The sequence below is a fragment of the Atractosteus spatula genome, chromosome 16, assembly GCF_055471065.1.
Source record: "Atractosteus spatula isolate fAtrSpa1 chromosome 16, fAtrSpa1.hap1, whole genome shotgun sequence".
In the NCBI taxonomy this organism is placed as follows: Eukaryota; Metazoa; Chordata; class Actinopteri; order Semionotiformes; family Lepisosteidae; genus Atractosteus; species Atractosteus spatula.
In genome coordinates, this window is record NC_142721.1 from 12,169,696 (window position 1) to 12,190,153 (window position 20,458).

Below are 20,458 nucleotides of genomic sequence, written 5' to 3' on the forward strand. Positions count from 1 at the left end.
ATGAAGGGAACACGAATCCTTAACAGCTAAAGACAAGTCTGATCTTTGGTCCACATAATCTTTTATTGATCATCGAATTAAGATTTTTACTGACCTCAGTTCAAGTTCCAGGCCAATAGAAAGGCTGTCTATAAAACCTGCTGGACTGGTGCTTACCAGAATCAGGGTTGGAGACCCCTGCTTTAAAGAATGTATTGAATTGTTTTGGGACATTTTGGTATAAAAAGGGTGCTTGACAGTAGTCATGGGAGCCAAGCTGTTTATTCAAATCAGAACTGAGGATTGTGGAATACCATCCACCATTAAAACAAAAAAGTAAAAACAACATTTTTAAGAATACATACCGCTGTATCGGACTCCTTTGTCTCATCAACACAAATATTAGTAGGTTGTTTACCACCTGAACAGACAGTGGCTTTTCCCTTTACATTTATCTGGCTATTTACCTGAGCACTCTTTCACTTCAAAGAATTTTACATTGATGTTCATCCCAACCAATTTCTAATCATCTGTCAAACCAAACCCATACCAAGGATTTCTTTAGTAAGTAAAACTAAAACAACAATTGTAGTACAATTCACATTGAAATACTATTTACATAATTATTAATAATTAATAAAATATGCATGAACTGGCATATTAACACAATGTGCCTCAATTCAGTAATTACGTACTAAATTGATAAAGGTAGTGGTCACAGTCGTAGAGGTACAAGGACAAGAATTCCGTACAAATATTTGCAAACAAGCCTGTTAAACAGCACTTTGTCCTTGTTAAGATTTCAAATAATTCAGACACAGAGGCATGCAATAATGTGATATAAAATAGAGAGCAACACCCTCCTTACTGAACACAGAGGTGTTCGGAAAGTTTAAAACACTGCATAATTTTGTACATTGGAAGAAAAAGACTTCTGAATACTAGTCTTATAATATAAATACATATACACACTCTCCCAGAATCTGGTTCAGATGTAATGGCAGCTCATTCAGATACTGGTATTCCTTTGTAACTTAAAACTAAATGCACCCTCTTTTAAAGGTCCTATGATTCTTATTGCACCCTTTACGCTTGAAGGTGAAACACACAGGACCTTCTGCAGATTCTTTAAATGCTCCAAAGCTTCAGGAATTTGCTGCGCTAACTAGTGTATCACTGCCAAACTCTCAACTTAAGAATGTAACTATGAGAAAGCAGAAGCTTCAAGGTCATGTTTTCAAAGGCTGTTGCCCCTTCATTCACAGACAGGCATGATTATTAAAGGAGTGCACGTTTCCCCCTCTTCTGGCCATTACAAGTATGTACTGCTTGCAATAGATCCCCCTGGTCCCCATTCATAAATAAGGCAAACTTTTTAAGTTTGGAGTGCAATGTAACTTTCTTCTCTAGTATGAGAGTAAGAGGAAAGTAAGCTTTAACACTGTATGTCCACTACCTTCCACCTACAGTATTTACTGATCAGTAATGAGCCTGTGGCCCTGCAGCCCAGCAGATACGGAAAACCGCCACAGGAGTTTTCTAAGAACCCCGAAAGGGCAAAAATGGTTCAGTTGATTTTGTTCTTAGCTGTGAACAGCAGCTTACTCAAGGGACATCATCTTCCTTTACATGACTCCTTCCAGAACATGAAATGTTAACGTTCGGTAAAAGGCACCAAACAAACAGGCTGAAATTTGCCCATTCCTCTCTGAAAGCCATGAATTGTCTCCAGCATTGCATCACATGAGATGGAGATGAGGATGCTGATGAAGTCTGGACACAAGTTCCTCCTCTGTAGGCTCCTGTATGTGTTCTCTAAAAAGAGATGTGAACAGGAAACACATCAGATGGGATGAACTCTCCTCACTTGTAACCAAAATAATATCTGGATTGACCATTTGTTCGCACTAATTCGTCAAACACTCTTAGAAAGGAATTTCTAGGAAACAAACTGAAGAGCAGTGGTACAGTAGCTAACGAACTTGTAAAAGTAAGCAGTTGTATTTGTATAAACAAAGTGAGTCATTCAAGAACAGTAGCTCACCTGAACATGAGCTGCACAGTTGTCTCATATCCAGTCTGCTCAACTTCAGCAATGGAACACTGGTGACTTCTGTCCCACTTGTAAATGAAATTCTGTTTTGTGTTGGAAGAAAACAGCATTTTTTTTAGGAGTAACACATTTCAGAAACAATACACCAATCTCAGATAGATATTGAGATTGGGGGGGGGGGGGGGGGATTTGCTTTCAAGTAGCGATTACAGAAAGAGGTCTTACCTCCAAAATCAACGCCACAAACAGGTTCACCCACATGACAGAGGAAGTCAACCACCAAGCTACAAAGTACAATTTGGACCACCTGGGCAAATAAAAACACCATTTCATTAAAACATTGTAACACTGTCATACAAGCTCTTTGCTACAAAACCACAGACCTGCATTGGTATGAACTATAAGACTGCTTTCACAGTAATCACTGTTGCTAAAATACAATAACAGAGCCACAGCAATCCCCTTCATAAGGAAAATGAGAAGCTAGTCACTGTGACAGATTAAACTGATACCGATTCTGAAAAGACTTCATGCGGGCATGATGAGTCATAATAATTAAGGGAGTTAACTTAAAAGATGTAGTCATGATACAAAGAACAAGCAAGAAAATGACTCTTGCAATGTCTGCAAGACAACTGCACTGTTCATGACAGGAGAGAACGGTGGGGACTTACGGGGAAGAGTATCGGGCGTAGACTTCCATGAAGACCTGCCAGTTGTTCACCACCATGATGTTATATAAAAGCACCAGAGTGGCCTGAACAAAAAAGGGCAGACAAAATAAAGACACAAATGTCACTGCTCGCTGAAGTATACTTCTGCTTACATAAACATGTTTGAATAAAAGCACAAAAAACAAGAAAAAACTGCTGTCTGTGGAAAACCCTGCTGAGTGGAAACAATGCCTTGTGATGTGCAACACTGTGAATTGTGGATGTATTTTTTTTCTTCAGAACTGCCGTGAGACATGTAAATAGTTTTGCTGCTTTGACACTTTTTTAACCCAAGGTTATGGAATATCCAGACTGGAAAACTCTTACATCTCACCTTTTTCAGCAGCTTTTTTTATATGCTGAATCTGAAAACTACTTATGAAGGGATATGGTACTGTGTGTCATTAAATGCATTTAAAATGGAACTCAACTAAAACGAATATCATATTGAATTATGAATAGTTGTGTGGGTGTGCTCTTTTTTTTCTTCTTTAGAATAAAAGCACAATTGTTCTGGGGCAAAGCTACTGAAACCCTGTTTTGTTTATTTAACAATCTTCATTTAAAAGAGCTTTCCTAATTCATTAATATAGACCTGAAAATAGGCATATTAAAAGCTAAGATTAGGCATACCATCATGTGTATGTACATACTGTAGTAAGTGGAGGCTGAAGTATACAATTGTCGCAGATATTCAAGCATTCATCAGTATATCTCACAAAAAAATGTTTGTTCTTCCTGTGGTCTAATAAAAAAAACCTTGAGCAGATTGTCTAAACCAGTCATTATTGTGCAGGTACCTTAATTTTCCTGTTCACATGACATCCAGTGTGAAAAGTGGTAATATAAAGGATTGTACTACATCATTAAGAAACATCAGTACTCACAGCAAAGTCATCAAAGTTATTTGGCCAGTACCCCAGTTGTTCATAAGTCCCGCATAGTTCTGTATAGTTAACAGAGCTGTTTAAAACCTTAGCATCAGCGATCACACTAGAAAAAAAAAAGCTGATTACTTCTCCCTTCCGAAATACTCATTTAGAGGTAAAACATTATAACATATGTCTGGAACCAGCTGTTCTCATTAGTTTTAGAATTTGCATTTTACATTTAAGGGTTGAATGTCCTGATGTCCTGAAAGCCCATGATAGTTCAGTACAGGTTTCCAAGTTTATCTGGACAGCCATCTGGAGAGATTTTACTCAATGCCTACTCTTCTCTAAAATACAATCATTTTTAAGGGCTTTTTTAATCTAGGCATGGCCCCGGCGAGCCACTGATGTAACCATAAATTTCAAGATAAGGACGTAACATCAATTTAACACAGAATGTAAAAGGGCAAACGTAGTGCAGGAATATTTTAAAAACTCAATCTCTAATGTATTTAATAATGTCCAGCTGTTCACAAGATGTAACAGTTAAACTGGTCAATGCCAGAGTCAACAACAGGTGTAATGCCTCCTTTCTTAACAAAGAAACTAAATTCCACATAATATCTTCACAATTATATTTTTGCAAATCATAGAACTGGCTCGAATAAAAGCAGAGTGGGTGTTGGTCATCTATGACTGAAAGGATGGTAGATAAATGAACATTCAAATGTCTTTTTTAAGCAAGGAATTCCACAGTGACCTTTAAATTTCTGTCTGACATAAATGAATTACAGAGATATAATGGCACTACCGCCACAATGAGACACAAGTCTTACCTCATATTCCCAGGGACTGTAATAGCACCTTGGAACATAATCAGGCCAAAGACGGCAAACACATAGTACACCACCTTCAAAAATATTCAAATAAAATCATTATTAGTCATAGTACAATTCAAAAAACATTTTTGTAATATTAAAAAGTATAATTAGTCAGTCATTTACCTTATGAATCAGATATCCCACCCTAGACTGTCATTTTTAAAAGTCTGAGAGTGCATTGTGAAATTGTCTATAAAGCTAGGATTTCTATCTCTTCATATTGCAGAGGCAATATGGCCTGAAATAACAATCACTCACCACTAAGATGCCAGCAAATGCCCTCAGATTCTTCACAAGGTCAAACAGCGTGCTTGCTACAAGGGTCATTAGCTACAGAGAAGCAGAAACAAATACGTATTACATATGCACATACATACTGTAGTCATAAGCAGAAAAAACAAAATACTTTTGCTATTTGAATATGTACCCCAGACAGCAAACTAACACTCTGCACCTGCATACATTGTTATGTGCAAAGGAACAAGTGTGTAGAAGTAAAGGTTAATTCCCCACTGAAAAGTAGAAAGAAGAATATTTTAGCTGTAGTGTCCTCTCACACCATATATATTTTTTTACTTTTCAGAATTAACCTTTACTTGTTCCTTTGCCGCCAAAGCAGGCTAACAGCTGTCAGTTCAAACCTCCAGAATACTATATGCTCCCTAACAAGTAACAAAGGCCATTGGAAATCTCATCAATGACCGGAAAACCCCAGGTAAGGTAAGCATCAACTGAAGAGCAAATACTTGCAGTGACTCGAATTTACCACAAGAGGGAGGCAGAGACAACAAATGATAAAAGCAGTCAAGCAAGCTGTTGAGTAGATGAGAAGTGTCCTCTACACAACAGAGCAGAAAAAGAAGGCTGCAGGTCTGATTCTCTCTTGCAATGCCCCATGGACATAGACACATTTCCCCCACTGTGCTGCATTCTATTAACGAGCAAGAAAACAAAGTGCCTAAATGGTGTAGTACAGGCAGAAGAGAAAGATTTGCCATATAAGCTAGAAATCAAGACACATCTACATATTGAATCTGGAGACCTTGATGTTCGGGATGACACGCAGGAACCGGAAGACAATCAGCATGTTCGCCAAACGCACCATCTCCCACAATGAGAGGAAGCCGCGCATGGCTGGATTCCTGCAGGAGAAAAGCGGAAAGGTTCAAACTTGTTGATCCCAAAGCCTCTCAGACTACAAAGTGAACTAATCTAAGCACAGCTGATTCCTCAAAGACGGGAGAAAATCATCAGTAAAGAAACTGTAAACTCCAGGTGTCTTTATCACTCCCTTATTAACTTAGTGGTATTTGAAAATCCCATCAGCCTGTACACAACAAATGTTTCTGAAGATGGCATACAATGGCATTATAATAACAGCTGTTGCCGTAAACTATACATAGGTTGTATTTTGCATTCTTTTCTGCTCATGTCATACTGATTCTCATATGGTTGAGAAAAATAACATTTGCACTCCTCAGCAACGCTACTCTTGCAGTCATTGGTGAGTACAGCTACTGTACTTTGTGCAAACAAGGAATTAGAAACCAGCAGTCTCTGAAAGAGGAAGCATGCCAGGATCTCAGTGTGTTGTCATTCTCTGCTGCAACAATAACCTGCTTTTTACAGCACTGCAACTTCGTAAGATTAAATGCTGTAATCTACATGACAAACAGCATGGCGCTCTCTTCAAATTCTTAGCCAGGTCTTATTATGCTGCTTGATGGTCCATTTTAAGATAAATTCCAACATGTGAATTGATTTTACAGAACAGAGTTGTGCTGATGTGCTTTACACAGACAAACCACAAAGCTTAAGATTTCAGTTTAAAGATAGCACTTACCACTTAGGATGTGGAAGCCTGTATGTAACAAAAATGGAAATCTGAAGAGCCTTTCACATAGACAAAGAAAACAAAAACAAATGTTTATCAGGAAAACATCCTTGTAATGAATACAAAAGCCTTCTTCTTTACCCACAGTCAGCTCTCCTGCAAAGCTACAGCAGTTTTAGAATGTAATTCTAGATTCCAATAATATGGAAAACACAGGTTTTGTTTTTTGACTGTATTCAATAACGTTTCATGATATTAATTTATTTAACTGATTTATCTGCTGAGAATTTCTCAGATACTGCTTCTATAGCTGCAATATGTAAACACAAAAATCTTAACTTCAGTGACCCACTCCCCAAATGCTGAGTTGTTAACTTAATTGAATTAATAACACAATTTTTTGTCTTTAAATTCCCATTGTGTCCAGGTTTTTATTCACTGCAGAGATTAGACTGTAGAATCAACAAAGCTTTCAACTATTAACACAATGCAAATAAGTTAAAAAACAATTTGGACATACTTACTAGGAGGGACAGAGTCAAAAGACCATCAAATATATTACTGTGGTAGGATAAGTAGCCTTTCCACCCAAAGGCAAATATCTTCAGAACCATTTCAAGCAGGTAATATACAATGAAGACACAATTCATAGCCTTTGAAAAGAAAAAAATGGAAGGTGTTTTAAAAATTTGTAGGCTGATCTTACTTTTCAAAATGGGCAGTTTTACATTCAGTTTCAGAGAAACCCATTTGTAAAGTGAAAAAATTACTTGAGCCTCCAAAGATGAAGAAGCAGACATCTAAAATGTGACTTCAAAGTGAGTGAAAATTTATTCAAGTAGTGCAGTAACTGCCAAGAACCACAGCTACACAGAAGATTCTATGCATGTTCAAGGAATTCAAACATTTACGGAAGAATTCTTAAGAAAGGTATAGGGATATTACATTTTTATATCCTTACAATCATAAAGACATGTATGAACCACAAACATGGAATGATGTTTAGTTTTCTGAATCAATGTTAAAATAAAACCAAAAACAAACCTACTGAAATTACTGTATAACTTTCTCAACCAGGGCAAAAACAGAATTGTGCCTTTACAGGTCAACAAAAAAAATCTTTGTATTAATTTAAGTTTTGCAATGGAAGAAAGTGTTCCTTACCCCCAGAAGGTAATCGTCTCGTTCTGAAAGGGCTTTATCCGAGTCGATCACCAGAATAGTCTACATGACAAAGGTGCAATACAATTACTTTCACACATCCAAATTCCAGTTAGACGCAGACTAGCATTTCATTTACATTGAAATAAATTAAACTTGAAGTCTCTCAATATTTCACATCAAACTGACGTAAGCCATTACTTTGTAATTCAGAGAATTATACATACAAAAATGGAAATCTAAAAAATGTTTTAGCATACATTTGCACTGTTTGCATCGCACCTTGCCTGCATACTTACACAAATACACACAACGTTGGCAAGGGCAACTAGGTTTCCCAACAGACTGAAGCAGTAATGGCTGAAGATGGACTGCAGCTTCTGAAGAATAGGGTAGCTGTATCCTGGTATGGGAGGGTGCTGGAAAAACAAAAGCCAAGCATGCTTACTAAGTTACTTCATTACCATCATGGTTCACTCATTCAACCTTGTCATGCTCTCACACAAAACTCTCTAGATATGTAACTCCAGAAACATGCTGCTCAAAAGTTTAGGCTGGGCAACACAGCTCCAGAAAATATCAGGAAACAGACCATGTCAGGCACTTTTAAATTAGGCATAACTGTACTCTTACACTGCATACCTCTTTGATCTGGTCCTTATCAAGCTCATCAAACAGCTTTTGAAATTCCTCGGCTGGGATAAATCCATCAGGAAACTGCTGAATTCTCTGGAAAAAAAAGACAGTCAAACTATTAAGTCATTCACCTTGAAAACAAACATCTTCACGTACAAAGAGCTACCTATAATAATCAGATTTTCGACTTGACACAAGACAGGTGACAGGACGACTAATTAATGAACATCTTTGCTCACCCAGATGATGGCCTTTCTGCAGTAGGTCTTCATCTGTACCCTTCTGACAACCTGCAGCACCAACTCAGATGGGATGGTTTCACTTGAGGAACACAACAAAACCAAACCATAAGAGAGGCCAGGTCACAAATACACTCATACACACTGCTGTGCTAATGTCTTAGCATTATGCATTGTTCTATTCCATAAGTTTAATTTCTTATACAAATTTCTGTGGTATTCATTTACTAATATTGTAGCCATTTTGCTTTAAGAAAACAGATCCTGATAGATCTTTATTTTGTTACTTTTAACGTTACGGAATGTAGAAAGAAACAAGTTATTGAGAAAGACCTGTCAATGTGTTGATTTGATGTGTGTGATTAATGTAACGCTTTAATGGCAACAATACTTCATTTCAGCCACTTGTGTATCTTTGGTCTTGAGTTAGTGTGTTCACGTTTTTGAAGATTTTCACCAAAGTTGATTAAAGATTGCTAAATGACTAGACTGATTTCTTCTCACCCAAACTAAGCTTTGAATAAACTGTTGTTGCTTATTATATGTATTGTATCATATCCCCAAGCTTTATGTAAGATGTGTCAGAAGACGTAAGACTATTCAACAGTGAATATATTACACAACATCTTCAGAAACCTGTTTCTACAAAAATGATTGTACAATTTTTGCAAATTATTCAGGACTAAAAGAAAAATTGCGCCTTCTAAGCATGATATTAACGTGTGGATCAAATTGTGATAACATATTGCAACAAACTAAGGTTTATAATACCTCTGGAAACAGAAAGAACAGCTTACAAAATTCCAAAAAAAGACACTGAAACTAGACACTGGGAGTCTCTATTGGGATTCTGAAAAATTAAGATGAGACTTTACAACTTCCAGTGCTTCACTACTGGGAAGTCCAGTGTAAGCTAAGCATGGTAGTACTGTAGGTGTTGGAGATGTGGAGACTTGTCTTACACATGTTGAGCGCTGCCAGCCTTCGACTGCCGCTGGCAGCACAAGACTTCAAACGCCGCCCTGATACCCAAGCGCCTCCTCAAGATGGATGTTTGAATGGAGATCTTCAAAGAAAAACAGACAACCATGAGACACAAGAGCACATCCCTAGCAGAGGTTGCACCCTGGGTTCACAAAATCACAGATGCTGCTGTGTCTGTCAAAGTTCCCATGAGATCTGGCAAACCTTCCTGGTGTGTTTTGCACCTTGTTAAGCCTTTTTAATCACGAAGAAAAACCCAGTCTTGTACAGTCTGTTCCAGGATATTCAAAGCCAATGAGTTCAGCATGAAACAGACTTATCTGTCTGGAAAGCAAACAATTACTTCACAAAAGCTGAAACTCACCATTAAATATCCCCTGAACTGGTTGTATATGATGGCTGTCAGCAGGTTCATCAAGAAATACGTCCCTAAAAGAAAATGGGATGGAATCAATGAAAAATAATCTCCATTATATACAGTACAGGCAATACAGAACGTCAGATACTGTAACAATCTATCAAAGTACATATGAATCAGGTACTCCGTTTCAACAGTATCAACAGTTTTAGTGGTAACAAAAATCTCTAGTTTTGAAAGCAACTGTATTGACAGCAGTGCTACTGCTTTGTACTTAATCTTGTCACAATCTAGAAGCTAAGTAAGGCTGGGACCAATGTCTCAGTATGGTGACCAGAGACACAGTCTTTCGAATAAGACAATCTGTCTTACTTAAAGGCTTCTTCATTAATTCCAATGGTTAAATAATTTTGCACTTTTCTGTGTGATCTTCTGCACACAGTGCAGTGAATGCTGCACTCCAGTAGTGAATTAAGTGGCTCCTCCCTATACGTGAACTGTTGTGGGATCCTTTCAGGATGAAAATCACAATACAAATGCAATCAATTGTTATTAATTTTGAAAAATACAGCTAGGCTATCTAATGTAAAATGCCACTGGTTTAAGTCTGCTCTGTAGATTTAGATTATCCACACTCACCAAAGCCACTGAAGAGAATGAAGAAAATAGAATATCCTCTATTCACTGAATAGGCTGGGATCATCACTGTTGACAGAAAGAAGCCATAAATAAAAATCCGTGTTACCCTACAAAGTGTGTCCAAAGTTCTACAAAGAGCTATGGACACACTTCCAAGACATCACAACTCTCAGCAACACTACAGGGCATGTCAGAAACCACCATTAGGAATGGATTAAGAGCCAAGTCAAATTTATATCTTCCTTAGATTCTTGCACATTCAATGCTGATACTATTAACAGCTTTCCGTATGTGAAGCTCTGTGTCCACTGCAGAGTTATATAATCCGTACACAGAAAAAAATCCCCCATTCAAAAAGGTAACATTTCTAAAAAATATGGCTATTTAGCCCTAGACACACAATCAGAAACATTGTTTGATTACACATTACAGATAGTAGGTTATAGCACAAACATTCATGTCAAGCCTTGATACTGTTGTGTTTTTGTCTTACTTATTGGTTGCACATTGCTGAAATATACCAGTGCTGAATGTTTATATTATCAAGGAATAGCCTGTGGCCTTTAGCTTGTGGCACTGACAATAAATGAAAATCTTAAATCAGTTAAGAGCCTGATTTTTCCACTCAGCCTGAAACGAAAACAGACCTCAAGAGAAGAAACTCACCATCAGGGTTGTTTGCAGTGGTCAGAAGTACAAGCAAAGATGTGAGGGACTGTGGCAGGTTTCTGAAATAAGACTCCCATTCACCATTATGATGTGGATCCTGGACAAAAGAAAAAATGATGCTTCAAAATCTCATTTAGTTATTTTAACTCAACAATGCTATACATTTCCCAGTTGGTGTTGCTATGACATTACTGGGACATGCATCCCTGCCATTGTGAACCCCCCGCCCCCGGACAACATGTGAACAAAACCTATAAGTCACCAATAATACTTAATTCATCCATCCACTAAAATATGTTGGGGTTTTTTCTGTTGAGGGTCGTGGCCCCACAAATTCTCATCAGAGCTTCATTTTCTTAAGACATCATATAATAATCATAATCTACATAATCACAGTCTTTTAAGGTTAATACTTGATCAGTAAGTTGCTACTTTTTAGGGAACTGTTTGAAGTTATTTAAAATTTTAAAAATGCTCTTAACAGTCTCTTAGACTGACACAGCATTGCCCATTTCTCTACCACAGGACTAAATAGACACCAGTGGTAAAACTATCTCTGACAACGAAGAATGCTAAAGAAAGCTTGTTATATGGTTTAGCGATAAAGTAATGAAACAATATGATGAGTTATAAAGGCATATGCACTTCAAGAGCAGTTAGACCTTGACTGGAAAACCAATGCAAATAGTTCTAATGCAGACTGCATATTAGAAGGACTGAATTTCCAAGGCCAACAAACTTCTTCATTAAACATTCTCTCCATGTCACCTTCATTAAAAGTAGTTAGTCCACAACAAGATTGTCATTCAAGACCAAAATCCCAAGCTCACCTTTCCCCTGGCGAAAAGCAGCATCCCAAACATGGTGAAGAGGCACAAGTGGAGGCCTAGGAGAAGAAAAACACTGGAAAAAGAGAATGAAGAGACTGTTTAAATACATTAAAAAATATTGATATAACTCCACTTTCCCTAACAGACATTGATTATAAAACAGCTTAAAGCTATTGCTAATGTCTGCCTGTTTATTATACAAACCTAACTTGTTTTTATTTACACATTTTAATAGTATTAGAAAACTTAATGGCAGGGATGGTGATGTAGTGGAATTCCATTCTGGACAGGGGTAACTTCTCCCCACTTAACACAGGTTTTCTCTGGGTGCTCAGATTTTGTCCCACCTCCCAAAGACATGCGGCCTATGTTAACTGGTGCCTCTAATTTGTCCCTGTGTGCTTATATGTCTGCACTATGATGGACTGGGTCTGGTTTTGCGTTGTGCCCTGTGTTTTCAGGATAGACTCTGGGTGGCAGAGATCCTTACCAGCAACAGTCAGCTTTCTGGTAATTGATGGATAGAAAACCAAAAATAAAATATTGAAACAGTAACAGAGTTAAGGTACATAAGTTAATAAGATTAACCTCTTATTAAAGATTAGCTTTAATTAAAAAATATTTAAAATGCTTGAGTAACAAATGCTACTGTTTTTCATACATAAAAGAATCCAACAGAAACACATATTAAAAGTTACCTAAAAAAACTAAAAAAATCTCATTCTTAAAACTGCTTCATGCCAATATAGAGCTAAGAAAGCACAACTAGAATTTTCTGAAATTAAAAAAATTACCTTGCTATTTCTGGCAGGGTTCTCCTGATGCACTTTAAGGTTTTCTTCATGAGAGATGAGTTTTGGAGAAGAAAGAACGGACGAAGGACTCTTCTCAGTCTTAACGTCTGCAATATAAACAATAACACGATCTTTAAAAAAGATGCCTATGGAAACTGGATTTATACTTTTTCATACAGGTTCATATTCTAAAGACATGGAACAATACGGAAGTAAGAAACTGTCTGTTGCAGAAAACTAATGGCAATTTCTTACACTTAAATAGCACTTTTTCATTCTAAAGTACCTCAGAGCCGTTTATTTACGGGAGAGAACTATCCTCATTCACCACTGAAGTATAACACCCACCTGGGTGATGTCTAACAGCCAACAGCCCCACTATACAGCAGATGAGGTGGAGAGTGCTTCACCAATTGAATAAAAGGTCAATTTTAGGAAGGCCAGCTTGCACAAGGCCTGACAGGAAAACAGCCAGGGCACTGGGGAACTGCAGTACTCTTATGAACAATGCAATGAGATCTTTAACGAACTAGTAGTCAGGATTGCAGTAAATGATTTATTGAAAGGACAGTATCCCCAGCAGCACAGTGTCCCCAGTCACCATTCTGGGGCATTGGTTTAGAAATTTTGGACCAAAAGAGTGCCACCTACTGGTGGCACCTACCACCTCTTGCAGCAGCAACCTGATTTGCTTGGATTTCTCTTATCCAAATACTGCCAAGATACTAATTAAAACAAGGGAAGTTAAACTGCATGTATGAATTCCCTGGTGACTTTTGTAATTGCCTCTTGTCAATTACAGCTATCACAGCAGGTACAGTATGTGTGTTGCTGAGGTTGAAAGGCACGTTCTGTTGAAACAAATTACACTCCTGAGTAGTGACTATGTTTGATTGAGAGGAATCAAATTTAGTTTTAACAGAAAGCATAATCTCAGCATAAAACGGATTCTGAATTATGTTAATATGGAATATAAAGAGGTTGGAAAAAAGCCGTTCTCACCTCATCGCAACAGAAACAGATTGATACCGTCCAATCCACAACAGACATAGAAATGACCAATATGTACGCAATCAGCCACTTGTTCTTCTGAAACTCTTCCCATCCGATCAAATAACTCTGGAAAACAGCAAAGAGCAATACAAGAATTATTTTCATAAGAAAACTATTTTAACACTCCTTTGTCCTCTAAAGTTGAACCATCACTGTTGAGAAGACGGCAAGCTTAAAATTTCTACAAAAATCTTTTACAGCAGTTCTGGTAGATTTTCAATCTGTCTTCAAGATGATACCTTAGACACAGTATCGGGAATGACCCAGCAAGTTTTATCAACAGTTTCTAAAGACCTGGAAGAAATTTTGTTTCTAACGTATTTAGAAATGTTTAGGAGAACAATACTTTACTATACAAATGACCTGCCTATGTGGTATATTGTTTCACATCTGTAGAAACTAATGGTTGTAAAGGGGAACTATAAAAGCCTACCACTCCAGGCCCGGTCACCCCTGCCTCATGTGTTTCAAAAAGCTTTAAGACCTTGTTCTATAGGAAATGGTTCCCCGTTACCTTAATTATTTATATAGGAAACAATTCCCTGTAACTGGTTACCTTCACAGTTAGGTCCACCATAAAGACGATGAAGCAGACCATCTCTATGCCCTCAGTCAACCCACAAGGAGGCTCCCAGGGCGGCTGTCTGTAGCGCAGGTCTGAAGTTACTGTCAGTGACGAAGGTTTCTCGATAAAAGCCAGAGCCAAAAGGACTGTAATAGTAGCACCTAGCCCCCTGTGTGCAGAATATATATATATATTTATTTTAAACATTTTTTTTAATTCAGGTCAACAGGAAAAACAAATTAAAATCAATCCATTTGTAAAAATCAGAAGCAAAGACAGCCCAGATGAGTGTGATAAACCCATAACCCTCAGGGGCAGAAACCCACCAGCAAATTGTATACAAGAATAAAAAAGTTGTGAAAATGATGGCATCTCAGTCAAGTGTGGGAAACCCTTCACCCCAAAAGCCAATGAACACCCGATGACTCTTACCATTGGCAGACCTTGGAGTAGTACCATCTGTAAAGCCTCAGTGATCCGGAATCCACTCTGTGATTAATCGATCGATACTGCAAAGCAAAAAGTAGACTAAAATCTATGTACAAAAGTCACCACTCTTGAAAGCTACTTCCATTACTCAGTGCAATCCGTATACAAGTAAAATGGAGCTATTAAACAATGGCCAGATATTAATTTGGACTGCACGAGGAGACAAAACAATAAACGGCACTCCGAAAAATCAAACAAACTACTGGAAATGGAAAAAATGGAAGACTGGTCATTACCGATTGAGTTATTTTAAAAAAATGCATGGTTTCTTCCACTTTAGAAAATAAAATAACTCACCTGTATAGCATCTTCAATGAACACAATTGCTTGTTGGACATACAGGTCTTCATCATCTTTGAATTTTGAAAGAAAATCTTAGTTACCAATCATGAGAACGTTTTAAAAACATGAAAGATAAAAAACAGAAGGATATGTTTTTACATACTGTACATTCGGTAATTTCTATGCTAATTCTGGACTGCAAAGATTTGAAATCAGCTAAATACCAGGGTATTCTTTCAGCTCTTATTGCATTTTAAAATCTTTGAACTACCTTTCTTTTTATGTTCTAAAAGCATCTACACAGAATTACTGTACACTTGACAGGTCAGTACTTAAGCAATAGCAGCCTTCAAGTGAAATTAGGCCTGGATTAGTTTCGAATTGTTATTGTCGGCAGCCTGGCAAAGCATATTTTCATGAACTGAACTGTTGTTCCTATAATCTCACAGTTGCTTGTGTAAACGCTGCTGATGAAATGAGAAAAAAGACTTTTAAATGGTTGCATTAAACTGTATCTAGAATCTGCAGGCTTGTTTACAATTCTTTCTTCAGTAATTTTAAGAGCACTCTTACAATGCAATTTTCAGTTGAGTATATATATAAAATCTAATAACGGAAGACCCCTAGGACACTCAGAAAGGAAGCATTTTATCTCACCAAAATATAGGTGCTAGAAATGTAAATAATTACTTTACACTCCCTGCTTTATCCAAGACTAACTCAATAACCCAAAGAAATGTGAGGTACAGTATGTAGGGTATAATGGATTCAACGTAGAACATACTGATATTTTTTTTAGCTTTATACAGAGTCTTTCATTAGAGATTACAAGTGCATTTCCATGTTAATAAAATGTTTTCAATAAGGAACCTGAAATTACATCACTTCCAAAATAGGAAATCGACACAGTCCTGCTTTATGAACTATAGCAGCTTTTTATTAAATCTTGATCTGTTGCTGATACAATTTAAGCAGTAATCTCTGTGTGTAGTGTTTATTAACGACCCATTACACCTGGCAAACACTGAGTGAAAACCAGTATTTAAAAAAATAATCCCCAGAACTCCAGAGAAGCAGAATGGAGAGATATTAGGGAAACAAGTCATGTCTTCAGTAAATTTACTATTCACTCTCATCAGATTTGCTCCCACATCACAAATATTAAGCAATAAGCTAATGACAGACATCAGACTGATTTTATATTAAAAGGGAGGTCTTGTTGAAGGCTTTTTAGAAAGTTACGAAAAGTCTTGCCGTCATTTGTCCATTGTTAAACATGTGACTGTAAAAAACCGGTTCTCCTGTTTTCACCAGATGAGTTCATTGTAGTGCTTACTTAGAAATGTACACACCACCCACTTACATTACTACAGCCAATGCAAGCGTACAGACTTTTTATTTCATGGAATAGCCTACACTGATAAGGAATGTGTATGTATAAATACAACTTATCACATGATTCTTCCACGAGAGTTACCTTATTTGATTCATCTTTTTTTTTAGCATAATAAGCTGATGATGATTGGTGTACCATGATAACTATTTAAAACTATAGGTTAGTCTTACTTAAACACTGATGACACAAAACGGGATTTGACAAGTATAAATCTGTATTTGATCAAGATTTTATTGTCAATTTCAATCAGGCATCTGAAAAAAATAGCATTTTTGACGAATACAAAGGAAGGAACAGAGTAATATTAAATCATTTTGAGAGACAAGAAACTATTTCGCCCATTTGCGTCACAGTTGAATGTAAATATTAAATATTTAGAAGAGTGCTTATGTTTGTTCTGCAAAACATGCTTTAATATAAAAATCAATGACACGGCGTCCGAACACTGATTAAAATGAACAGAACTGTCCAGATGTTAGTTATTTCCCTATTTACTGGCAAGGTCAGAACTAAGTGTATGCAGAGGAAGGAACACTCGGGCCTTTTCCCTGAATACTGTATGTTCCCTGCAACGATGACACATTCCTGTTGACACCACAAAACTCTTCCCTCCTAGTTACAAAAAAACAATGCAGCGCAGTTCTCCGTGGAGACCTGTCTCAGTATCTGAGAGAGACGTCTAATATTCACCCTCGCCACGCCAGTAGAATCTTTCTAAATTACTATAATTAGGCATTCAGCATTCTTAAACAGCCCGATTCCCCGTTTCGTGAACTGTACTCATAAGATCACTTTACTGCTCTCATGAAAATTAATTAATTCAATTAAAATACTAGATCAAATATCTGGTAGTCTTTTCTTCTACAAGATTGTTGTTATGCTTTATCCTGCGTTATGACATCCAGTATTTGAACTTTTCAATGGCTAAATGCAGAACATATTTTCTCTGTGTTGCCTCGTGCAGTAGAAAGAGTTAAGTGTCCAGGTCATTGAGATACTGTAATTTCTACGATCTAAATTAACGTTGGGATATAACTACAAGCAGCCCTGTACTACCCTCTTAATTCAAACAGATGTGTGAATTTGAGTTCATGCACTTAATGGAACTAGACTCTCTTCAGCATTTAATGAGGTCCCCTCTTTAGTTTTATGCAGTAAAGAGAATTCTAAAAACGTATCAAGGAAAGGTCAATATCCCGTTTATTGGTCGTGTTCGATTATAAATAAAAAATACTTTCTCAAGCCTTTTCGCTGTCGTTTAAGCACTACAGATGCCTCTCAATTTATCAAACGTCTAACCGCAACAGAATAATACATTCAACACTACTGTCACAGGAAGCAATAGTTTTTTGTGGTTGGTCATTATTTCCATTTGAGAGGCTGACATTGCATTTTCCCCTGCTTCGAAAATGCAACTTCAGTGACTGGCAAGTATGTCTTTGCGACCACTTGTGTACCGGTCGGACTGTTAACACATCTTCATTTTCTTACGATGCAACTCTTAATCCGGCTCATAGGAGACTTGCAAAGTGTTGTACATTATCTGCGCTGTTCTCCTCGTGATTCTGACTGAAAATGTCACATCCTTTTGAACTTTTCCACATTCCTGAACGTCCCTACAGATATTCTTGAAATGCACAAAACTTTTTTTAAAGTAATGACAAATCTAGCGAACTAATACAGAACTCAGGGGTTTCCTGATAAATGGCGTGTCAGCACCTTTTTGATCAGTGACAACGATTCTATAAACCTCTCCATCCCAACCCTACGTGGGGAAAGGTCTTTGTACTCACGTTTAATTGTGTGTTTTGCTTTCGGCTTCTCTAAGATAGAGAATCAATTTCTGAAAGAAGATATTTAATAAAGCAGTGGACTAGTCCATATCTGCTCAGTTTTCGCCTCAACGGAGCGAACACCACTTATTCCAGGTTTAGCTCAAGATAAGTAAAACGCCAATTACTTTCAGTTAGCAACTACAGATCGCGTTTATGTTAAGGAGAGAAATGACAGAACGCACAAGAAAAATGCAACAAATCATCAGTTGTTATATTATCCTGTACTGCGCACCTTATCCAAAACGAGAGGAAAATGTATCCATCTGGTCGGTAATGATTACAATTGGCGCCTATTAGTAGCCGACTGTATAATTTTTGTCACTATAAAACACACTGTACCGAGTGTCAGATCAGTTTACCGTAAGAAAAATTAAGCAACGATTTAAAACTGAACGACGTTTTCAGAAGTGATCCCATACTGTTCTTTTTGATGTGTAACTGAAATACACTGTAGCCACGATGACAGCTTATTATCCGAATTACTGCACTTGCTGTCAGGGTGCGACAGTCGTAGTTAGAGAAGAGCTATCGCAGCGGCCCTTGGGTTGAATTGTATGACACAGGTATGTCAATAAAGCACCGTAACCATCTGAACACTTGTAAATTCGCTCCGTTAACAGGTGCCTTTGGTGTTAAGACAGTTGTCAAGGTAAAGAAACTTACCTCCTTCTATGGAGCAAGAGTTTTCGAGGACGGAATAGGAAAGCTTTCTCGGTTTTGGAGTGGTCCCATAGTATCCGCTGTCACGCCGAGACCCCGAACTGCCTTCAAAACCACTGCTTACGCTTCGAGGAAGCAATGGATCGGTCTCCATTCATTCAACTCTACCAGCAATCCCAGTAAGAGAATCCAGTGAAAACCCAGCTTGTATTTCACACCGCTCCGAAGTTGTTTTTAACAGCTCTTTATGATTGAGAATGTCATAAAGAAGTGCCCAGTCCCGAGATTATTTTTATCGGATCGCGATGGAAAACACGAATCTTTCTGCTAGCTGCACTTCGGTCTAAATTACACACACACACAAAAACACATCCCCGAGTTACTTTAAATTGAATGCCGCAGCTAAACAAAGTGCAAGGACTTTGGTTTTCCTGAAGTTTACTCCTCCCATAACCTCTTTCGGAAAAGTACTTTGGCACTGAAATTCAGCCACTGGCTATTCGCATGTGAGAGAACGGTGCACTGCGGAACTTCTCGCTTTCTTCGAGTCGGATGTGTAGTTTCGAAAGGCAAAGCTCTGCTCCAGCTGCTTTAAAACAACTGCATTTCCCAGCAAGCCGGCCCGGGGGCGTGACCGGGCGCTCGGGCGAATGAAGCTCTGCACAAACTTCGCAGCAAGCGTGTATTCCTGCGCTTTCATAATTTCATGATTGATTAGGGAATATCAGCACCGACTGTATTTAGATTACATCAGTCTGTTGATTGGGCCGCCGAGATAATCAAAAAATACGATCTTAAAAAGTAAATCCCTGTCTTGCTTCAACAAACTAGCTTGCTGCGAAACAATGTGATCGTTTTCGTAAACTATCTATAATATTTAGTTTGCGTTTTCAAAACAAACAAAAGAAGAAACTAAGGATTAAACAATCTTTTGTCAATATGTGTAGAGAAGCAGCCATGGTTACTTTTTATTTGTCAAATGAACAAGAACAAGCACTACACGTTCAACGCTTAAATTAGTTTAAGGTTAAGTAAGGTCATTTCTACTGATACCGAAATCGAGATCTTGATGAGTGTGTTTCTATAGATATAACAGCCATATCTAAACCAGAACAAGGTCTCTAATGCAAAAACAGCCGTGGAACACAAGTAAAGGCTGGCGTTTGAACCTGTAAAATACAACAGATCTGACATGTTTATTCGGATAGATTTCCATTGTTATACAAGATGAGATTTAAACGTCACACGGGAATCTTGAATGCTTTATTATAATTCAATTTTACAAAACGATCGTGTATCTAAAGTGCCGCTTGCCTGCAGCTGGAAGAGTGGGGAACGTATCTGGCCGTGACCCACTCACTTGAGCTTGAGACTTTTCAATTAATGTAGCTATTTCACAAGCTGTGCAAGTAAGCGTGGTTAACCTTTCACAGAGCTAAATCCACTTCCGGAGCTATTTCACACCACCGTGAGTGTACAAACCTTTGACAGCTCATTTCACACCTACATCTGTTAATGAACTGGGTAACCTTGCAG

General features: G+C 37.7%; 1 protein-coding gene across 1 annotated transcript; it reads right to left on the reverse strand.

Annotated features, from left to right (window-relative positions):
• Positions 1 to 245: 245 nt before the first annotated feature.
• Positions 246 to 19,446, reverse strand: tpcn2 (two pore segment channel 2). Its single transcript, XM_088935084.1, has 25 exons — positions 18,926 to 19,446; positions 15,047 to 15,102; positions 14,693 to 14,769; positions 14,252 to 14,429; positions 13,645 to 13,761; positions 12,643 to 12,749; positions 11,849 to 11,921; positions 11,016 to 11,115; positions 10,350 to 10,415; positions 9,717 to 9,781; positions 9,331 to 9,434; positions 8,369 to 8,450; positions 8,136 to 8,222; positions 7,793 to 7,912; positions 7,497 to 7,556; positions 6,857 to 6,985; positions 6,342 to 6,391; positions 5,541 to 5,640; positions 4,757 to 4,828; positions 4,454 to 4,527; positions 3,633 to 3,738; positions 2,707 to 2,789; positions 2,258 to 2,339; positions 2,024 to 2,115; positions 246 to 1,794 (listed from the first exon to the last, which is right to left on the reverse strand). Exons 1-25 carry the CDS (start codon positions 19,074 to 19,076, stop codon positions 1,719 to 1,721), a joined length of 2,307 nt encoding a protein of 768 aa, XP_088791210.1. The 5' UTR covers positions 19,077 to 19,446; the 3' UTR covers positions 246 to 1,718.
• Positions 19,447 to 20,458: the final 1,012 nt, after the last annotated feature.